Source organism: Myodes glareolus, chromosome 1 (genome assembly GCF_982192425.1).
Source record: "Myodes glareolus chromosome 1, mMyoGla1.1, whole genome shotgun sequence".
Taxonomy (NCBI): domain Eukaryota; kingdom Metazoa; phylum Chordata; class Mammalia; order Rodentia; family Cricetidae; genus Myodes; species Myodes glareolus.
In genome coordinates this window covers 2,844,864-2,854,319 of record NC_142026.1, presented here as the reverse complement: position 1 = coordinate 2,854,319, position 9,456 = coordinate 2,844,864, and the positions used below count along the sequence as shown (strand labels likewise).

The 9,456-nt window shown below is 36.1% G+C and overlaps 1 protein-coding gene across 10 annotated transcripts in view; it reads right to left on the bottom strand.

Moving 5' to 3' along the window:
• Nucleotides 1-9,456, bottom strand: part of Nbeal1 (neurobeachin like 1) — a 194,684-nt gene that overhangs the window by 89,661 nt on the left and 95,567 nt on the right. For 9 of the 10 annotated variants that reach the window (XR_015737269.1, XM_087903350.1, XM_087903357.1 and 6 more), the window contains 4 exons: nucleotides 9,049-9,134; nucleotides 6,445-6,534; nucleotides 3,880-4,048; nucleotides 3,299-3,432 (listed from right to left, as the gene is read on the bottom strand). Coding sequence is in view for 9 of the 10 variants with exons in the window: in XM_087903350.1 (XP_087759476.1) it covers nucleotides 3,299-3,432; nucleotides 3,880-4,048; nucleotides 6,445-6,534; nucleotides 9,049-9,134 (479 nt within the window). In the remaining variant the exon portion in view is untranslated. The remainder of the gene's footprint in view (nucleotides 1-3,298; nucleotides 3,433-3,879; nucleotides 4,049-6,444; nucleotides 6,535-9,048; nucleotides 9,135-9,456) is intronic. The other variant, XM_087903353.1, reaches the window with a different exon arrangement.

Here is a 9,456-nt window from a genome sequence, read left to right as displayed (position 1 = left end):
AATAGTAAGTGAGTTGTTCAATCTGGACAAGCAGGATACAAGGGTAAGCAACTGCTTAACCTTGTCAAGAAAGAGTAGGGCTGTCTTTTGAATATTCCTGCTTCTGAAAATAGTCTGTCAGATATTCTAGGCCTATAGTCAAAATTGGTTGCCCCAACATTACAAAGAGACTTTGGATGACTGTCCAGCTGTACAGCCAGCTGTTTCTATCACTTCTTATAACTTTTGGAAGTCATTTGCTTGCACTTCCTGATTACGCAAGTAAAGTTATTTTCCTTCTAAGGGCTTTTATGGGGTTAAGGACTAGATAGTCACAGTTACTAACCTCTCATACCTTAGCTAAGGCATATTAGTTATAAAACTTAGACTCTTCAGGATAGGACAAGTTTTGGAATTATCTCTGCTATTTGCCAATTACCTATAGCCTAGACATCTAAGTATGTGTTCCTTTCTTGATGTACTTGTTGGTTGTAGTTCCATTTTGTGTATGTTACTACCCTTTCATGCTCCTAGACAACACTTGATATTTGTTCTTATTGTAAATGCTTTTATGGTAGGATTAGAATCTTATTATTTAGACAAAACAGGGAACTATTGTAGGAATTCATTCTACCAACAGCTTTGGGGTACCGGCTTTAAGGTGTGGCTTCCTGTCTGTGAACATGATCTCTTAAAAGGAGAAAGAGAAGTCGTGTGTGCTTTCTTGGGTTATGAAGACCGGAGTTACATGGCATGAAGCAGCCTGTGTTCCCAGCTCACTTGATCCCCAATTCTGAGAGTCTGCTGTTCCCAGCACCCCTTTAATATGTGTGTGTGTGTGTGTGCGTGTGTGTATGTGTGTGTGTATCTTTGTGGTTCACACTACAAAAATCAAAACCCAAAAATTCCAGAAAGAACTGTAGTAACTCCAGTTCCAAGGGATCTGACACTCTCACACAGACATACATGCAGGCAAAACACCAATACACACAAAAATAAAATGAATAAAAAAGAAAATTCTCTCCAGAAAACTTGAAAGAAGAATTATTCCTCCCATAGACAGACCAATAAAATCCAATCACTATACATGGAGTGAGGACATATCTTTTCTCACACTCACAGTTCCTCTCTCCAGGGCCCACTGAAAGGTATAGTGGTAACTTTAGTGGCTTTTAACCCTTAACCAGTATCACCGTTTTTCCACCATATTTTTCCTTTCACAACACTGTGAGGTGGACATGATTGTGTTCATTTTTCCCAATGCCTCTGTTCTGATGAGTAAATTGAACCCAAGAAAATGACTTTTACTGGGGCCTTATAACCCAACTTTGTAAGCAAATATCTCAATGACATTATAAGATGATCTCGTAGAGGGTTTCAAAAGAACAATAAACTAGTAGCTCCCCATAAAGCAGGCTACAAACTGTGCATACTGGGACCCTAGGTTGACCATATCAAAACTGGTATGAAATAGGAATCCTTTCAATATCAGTGTTTCTATGTGCCTCTGTTTGCTCATTTGGCCAGTAGTCTGGTCTGATCTTTATAAACAGGCCTCCTAAGTCGATCTGTATACTTCTCCATGTGAAAGGAGATCTTAAGTTGACTAAACAAGACTCTCTTCTTGGCTACATGAAATAACCTCAATAATTTCTTAATACCTCTGACACTAAATGGCAGTCTTTCAGTGGTAGGAGCATCAGATCAGATATAGAAGATTCATCATTCATATATAAGACCCTTCCTTCTTTTTTTTTCCTTTTTAATTTGTTGAGAAATGGTTTTTCTGTATAGCCCTGGATGTCCTGGAACTCACTTTGTAGTCCAGGCTGGCCTCTGTCCTGCCAAGTGCCGGTATTAAAGTTGTGCACCACCACATACTGCCTACTGGTTATTTAAAATGGCCACATAAAGCTTAACTTATTTTTCATGTTCTTTTATGAATAGTAGGATCTTACTATGGAGTTCTGGCTGTCCTAGGACTCTCTATCTATATAGACTAGGATGGCCTCAATCTTACAGAAACCAGTCTGCCTATACTTTCCAAATGCCAGGATTAACCAGTCACCAGCTTTCTCCACAAGGAGTCTTCTCTCCAGCACTGTCACTATGAGAAAACCTACCATGGTAAAGTGGCATGCTGACCTCATGTGTCTCTTGTAATGCTTCCCCTGCCTTTCCAGAACTTCTTATGATGGGGCCATTTCAACACCTACTAAAGTTTAAAAAAACACAGGAGAGGAGCTAAATTGTGGTATATACAATAAGCTTCCAATTAAAGTGGCCTTGCAATTTGCTTTAGTTATTCCTTATAAATTGAGACTTATCTGAAACCATGTTAAACTAGAAATTTGTCTTTATATATCAGGTCAGGCATGACTTCACATATATAATCTTAGCACTCAGAAGGTTGATGCAGAAAACTGCAAATTTTTTTTCTGGGCAAATGGCAAGAACTAGTCTTGGAACTTAACAATCCCTAGCTGTTGTAGACAGACTTTTATTTCATTCATAGCAAACAGCTCTCTTGTCCCTCATAACAGTCAGAGGACTTCCTGATGAATGTATGCATACAGTCAATGTCAATTTATCAGCACTGTGAAACAGAGTCTTCTTGTTCTCAAACACCTTTCATTTGAATTTGTATTTAGCAACTAAGGAAATATACATCTACAACCAAGCACCAGGCTGAGCTCTGGGAATCCAATTGAAGAGAGGGAGGTCAGGATAAAAATAGAGAAATCAACAGAGACAGCTGGACCAAGCTCAAGGAAACACATGAACTCCAGACCAACAGCTGTGGAGTCTCACAGGACTGAACTAGGCCCTCCATATGTGGGAGGCAGTGGTGAAGCTTGAACTATCCTGGCAGCAGAACCAGGATGTATCCCTAGTCCATGACCTAACTTGTTGGAGCCCATTAACTATGGTGGGATGCCATGCTCAGTCTTAATGTAGTGGGGAGGGGCTTGGTCCTGCCCCAGCTTAATGTGTCAGACTCTGTTGACTCCCCATGGGAATCCTTACCCATTGGGAGGACTAGATGGAAGAGTGACTTAGGAGGAGTCGAGGAAGGGTGGGAGGGAGAACTGTAGTTGGAACGTAAAATGAAATTAAAAAAGAACATATATTCTTACATAAGTAATCTGTATTATTCTATTAAAATTTTTAAAAGATGCCTGTGAAACAAGTCACATGGATTAATACAACTTGAGTTGTAATACAGAAATCATTAGTAACATATATTAATAGGAATAAAATCACAATAGCCATTCATGATCATTATTTAATAAATCAACGTCATGTTAAATTTGATTACCTTTTGAAGTAAGGCACCAAGAGTTGCAACCCCATGGGACTGAATAAGATTGTCCTGGTTGATAGGATGCCTCTGAATAAAGTGTTTCACAATCAAGATAAATGTTGCAACTAGATTTTTCTCTAGTCTTGACTCTGTAAAAACAGGAAAACATCATTATCACAATCATTCTCATTAATTTGATATAACTGTATTTATGTCATAATACACATTGCAACAAAGAAGCAATCTAATTCAGAAGCTTGCTTCTAAGACTCATTTATACAATGAAATCAGAAAAAGCAACAACTGCTTACATTATAATTGTATCCATATGTAAATACTTCCTTTAGCATGATTTAACAATGTAGTAGGTTTTATTTCCACTAGAGCATAAACTTAAGATAATCAAAAATAAAATTATTATCTTCAGTGTTTTAACAAAAGTATTATAAATTTACTGAATGATGGCAGTTCAGTAGGGAAGCTACAAGAGCTATAAATAATTATTTATACCACTTAATTAAGTGGTATGGCATTTTATTTTCCAACTAATTCTCAACTTTCTAAATGACTAATTTAGGCTAATATAATTTAACTACCTGATGCCTTTGTGGAGGACAATGCCATACATTCCTGTTCAATCGGTGCTATTAATTCAGGAACTGTGTTGTCATTCATTACTTCAGAAGTCTGTCCTTCAATAAAGTGGCTTATTTGTTCCAGGATAGGAAAAAGTACATTTAACCCACCTATACAATTGATGATGTCCTGAAAACAAAATTAAAAATTTTTAATACTACAATAAAAACAATGGCTTAATTTAGTATCTACAGGATATATGAAGATATAGTTTGTTAATAAACTTTAAGACTAAGGTGAAAGAATATTTAAGCAGACAGTCTCAAAGATAACCAAAATGTACATTCAAAAGAGATCATTTCAGGCCATTTTTCTGTGCTTGTTTTATAGATTTTAGGAAGTTCAAACACAAGCAGCATATAATGCAACTCCAACAATGCTAAGAACAAGCAATTGTCACCACACAGTTATGCATCAAAAATAAAAGGGAGGAACTAGAAGTATGACTGAGTCTTCAAATTTTAATTAACAAAATTAGAATGGGTAAAGTAAGCTAAAATATGAAAAGTGCTGTATGCCTGACAGCGGATGTTATATGAAGTTACTATTATTAATCATTAAAACATTCAAACCTACACTGATGTGTTATTGTACCCTTATAATCCTAGTACAAGAAAGACTAGGGCAGGAACATTCTATATTCAAGAATAGCCTGGAAGGCAATAAGAGAGAAAGAGAGCAGAGAAGGAGAGAAGGGGAGGGAAGAGAAGCAGAAAGAGAAGGGAGGAGATTAACAAATCTCACATTTCATATGATTATTTGTTACAACTGCAGCTAAAGATACTTATTCAGCAAAACCTCCCAACACCAAATTCTTTATGTTGTATCTGAGTCTTTAAGAGCTATTCATATACTACATCCCTGCCACTTTTTTTTATTTTGCATATTTTTAAATGATCTAAAATTTATTTTACCCGTTAAATAAAAAGATAAAAAGTGTGTGTTGAGGGAAAAATGTACTGATTTTAAAGAACTCTTTGTGTAGTAGAAACTGAACCTTTTGGACGGCAAATATTTTCCTTCTTGGGTGTGTGTGTGTGTGTGTGTGTGTGTGTGTGTGAGAGAGAGAGAGAGAGAGAGAGAGAGAGAGAGAGAGAGAGAAGGGGGGAGGGAGGGAGGGGCGGGGGGAGATTAGATTTTACTTAAGCACAAATGTCATAACTGGTTTTCTCTTAATAATTCTGTTCCCGTTTTGCTTCCTACATTAGACAAAATGTTTGATTAGTTGATTTGTATAGCTACAATACAAAGTATTAAAGACTGATTTTCAGATGTGCACAGCATACCTGAGAAAATTAAGTTTCTACACATAGCATGCAGAACTAGTCTTTTAAAGCCAATATTATAAGGTAAGCAAAAGTTAAACTATGCAACTTATATATGAATACATGCAATAGCATTTTTAAGCTGGCTAAGTTGATGGCAAAGTTTACAAAGGTAAGTAAGTTTCAATAGTCATTCAACTACTATAACTATTCATCCTTCTGAATATAAATCTGAATAACATTTAATTAATTAATTAACTGGGATTTTTGTTTTATTTTGGAGACAGAGTCTCAATAAATAGCCTTGGTCATTCTAAAATGCCTATAAAGAGCAGGCTGAACACAAACTCAAAGAGATCTGTCTTGCGCTGCCTCCTGAGTGCTGGGATTAAAGGCATGCATCACTATGTCCAGTGTTACATAAAATTTTAAAAGATAAAACCTGGGACATCTCACTGAGCAGGTTGGATGGCTCAGTGGATAAGAGTTCTTATTTTGCAAGCATGAGAACCTAAGGTCTGAATACAAATTCCAAACACCCATGTAAAACTCAGAGCATGACTGCCTGAAAACTGTAGCACAAGAACAGAGACACGGTGATCCTGAGAGCTCACTGACTAAGGTAGGCCTAAAAGGCAAGACTTCAGTCCAATCCATGCAACTAGTGAAGATGAATAGATTTCTAACAGCATATACATGCATGCACCTCCCCTGGCCCCCTCCTCATCATTCAGGGCCTAGGAAGTTGGTTCAGTAGTAAAGCAGTTGCCCAGAATACAAAATGGCCTAGATCCAGTTTGTAACATTGAAAAAAAAAAGATTCAAATTCAAATTAAATTAAATTGGTGTAGGAGGTTCTTCTGTCTATGTGTTGCTTTCATTGGTTGAATAAAGAAACTGCCTTGTCCTTTTGATAGGGCAGCACTTAGATAGGCGAAGTAGATAGAACAGAATGCTGGGAAGAGGGGCAGAGTGGCACACACCATGAAGCTCCTGCCTGAGACTGACGCTGGTTAGAATCTTTCCTGGTAAGCCATGACCTCGTGGTGCTACACAGATTATTAAAAATGGGTTGAATCAAGATGTAAGAGTTAGCCATAAGAGGCTAGAGCTAATAGGCCAGGCAGTGTTTAAATGTATACAGTTTCTGTATGATTATTTTGGGTGTAAGCTAGCGGGGTGGCCGGGACAAACAAGAGGCCCACTCCCTACTACATTAAATTATATTAGGTTGCCTATAATATATTAGTATTAACTTACTTTAATGTCCCAATTCACTACTTTGTTTCCTGTTAATCTTCCATGCAAACAATTAGTAGACAAGTCAAGGCAAATTGAATTTTTGCAAGCCTAAGAACAAAGGAAAAAAACAGCATCTTAGTGAAATTAGAACAAAACATAACTTTAATTACATAGAGTGTTTCATCATAATTTTAAAAGTACACAATAAAATCAATAACTTGCCTAGCATTTGCCTTTTACTGCTCTCTCTCTCTCTCTCTCTCTCTCTCTCTCTCTCTCTTTCTCTGTGTGTGTGTGTTTTTGTGTGTGTGTGTGAGCGCATGCACACACACACATCTGTGTGGGGCATACAATCGGGTCTATGTCTGTGGAGGTCAAATGTACTCATCACATCTTGGATGTCTTTAATCACTCTCTACCTTCTTCTTTGAGACAGTCTCTCTCACTGGATCTAGAGATCACCAATTAGCTATACTACTGACAAGCAATCTCTTTACTTGTCAAGGACCCTCCATTGGGGTTAGAGGCACACATATGGGTGTTTGGGGGTCCAAACTTATATTTAGACATCAAATACTTTACCTACTGAGACATCTCAAGTTATTAAAGTCTCAAAAAAAAGTCAGAGACTAAATCTAAATTCTAAAGCACTTATTTATCAAAAGTATGTCACTGCTTTCAGTTCTTGGCACAAAGACAAGACTGAATTTTTAAAAAAAGATGACTAAACATCTGCGACAAATAAGGACAAGAATGAGAAACAGTTGACTAGTGAAGAGTTTTCAAAGTACCACTTAACAAATTAGCATTTATTAATACTTGAGTTATTTTTTAATAGTGTTCAAAAAGCTGGTGAAAGACATTAAACCAACTAGAATCTACTCTTACAGTATGATTTTTAAAGCTGTCATTAGTCTCCAAAAAGGATATGAAGAATGCAAGAGCTCCACGAACTCACTCTAAAGACGTGCATCATTATGTACACCGTTTTAGAGGAACACAACTTCAATAAACTAATTTGTCTATATATTAATTACATTTCTTGGGGGAAAATAAGACAATAACTAATATTTAATAGTATAGATTTTTAAAAAATTATCTGTCACAAGTTGGACAGTGGTGGTGCACACCTTTAGTCCCAGAACTCAGGAGGCAGAAACAGGCAGATCTCTGTGAGTTTGAGGTTAGTCTGTTCTACAGAGTGAGTTGCAGGACAGCCAGAACTGCAAGGAGAAAACCTGTCTCAAAAAACAAGAACAAAGCAAAGAAACAAACAAAAAAGCAGTCACAAAAATATAATCTTAGTAACACTAAATTAAAAATTATTTTGTAAAAAGATGACAACCATAATAATAAAAACCAGATGCCCGGCCGGCCTTTAATCCCAGCACTCAGGAGGCAGAGGCAGGTGAATCCCTTTAAGTTCGAGGCCAGACTGGTCTACAAGAGCTAGTTCCAGGACAGCTAGGACTATTACACAGGGAAACCCTGTCTTGAAAAACCAAAAACCAAAACAAAACAAAAGAATATATTAATCAGTATACTATTTGGATTAGATCCAATGATTTCCTAGTTATCTGTGCTACATACTAGAGACTAAATAGGAGAGTAAAGACTAGAAGTTGCCAGTTAAGAAGGTTATTATGGTTTGGTAAATAAACATACTGTTGGAGAAAGTACATGGATCCTGACTGGACCAAAACTAATTTTTGGTAATAAGTATTTTAGGCAAAATTGAAAACTGATTATATACTCACTAATGTAAGTAACTGTAAAACCACCCAGGGACAAAGTTTTATAGCTATAGCAAGACGCTCTTACAAATGACCTGAGAAAGGTCATCAAATACAACAAAATGTTAACAATTGGCTAATTTAGGATTATTATACTATTATCTTTTTTAATAACTTCTAAGGTTTGAAATTTATTAACATACAAAGCTGACAGAACATAGAATCTTATTTTATTATGTCAGATGTAACAAATAATAGTATGATCATGTACCAGGTTGCTAAACTAGAACAGGATGCTCTATATTATCTCACAATAAAAGTACTTTCTGTGTCAATGGAACATCAAATATGATGGAGACTGTTTGTGACACTTCTCTGCTTTCTTCCTCCCAATTCTATCTTAGGTCTTTTTTCCTTCAGTTTTAGTTCCAATTTATTTTTGATAACTAGGTCTTTGAAGGAAAATAACTAGACATGGCAGGTATGCCAAAAGGTTTTTCTGTCCTTTAGAAAACATCTCTTCTTCCCTCAACATCACATCTTAAAAAGTGAACCAAGGTTTGAGTATGACTGTTTTACCTCTTTCTTCATATAACTAGAGAAATACAAATTTAAAAGGTTTCTTTCACTAAAACCAACTCAGACAAACTCCTGAAACTAGTTCAATTCACACTAGTAGAATGACACAGCACCTGAACTCTAGTTGAGGAATTCTGCCTCAACTTTTGTTGCTTACCAGCTTACTTTAAAAAACAAAAACAAAACAAAAAACAATTTTTTAAACAACATGATGGAAGCCCCTCCTCAATTGCCAACTGAAATGACAAAAGGAATAAAATGATGAATTCAAGCAGTTACAAATATGGACAATCTATGCATTTACTCTTACCTTTGCTGTGTACTGAAGGAGGATGTTACTTGGCAGGCTGGCCATATCATAGTCTTGACACTTCCAAGGGCTTAAGCAATTTGGACCTGAAAATGAGTTACATACACACACCATACATACGTGGTATCCTTAGTTCTATGTGACCAGAATAAAATTTAAAATCAAGATGCTTCTAACTACTCAAATAACATAGCTCAAACATGCTGTGTAACATGTACTTTAGTTTTATGTCATCTGTACATTTTTCCAAAACCTAAAAAATTTAGGGAGATGGTTAATCTCTGCTGTAGAAAGGACATTGGATGTAGCATTATGAAAATATTATAAAATACAAAAACTGTATTTGCTTTATTAAATGTAAATAAATTCAAAAGAATAAAATATAAAAACATTAAAAATATGATAATG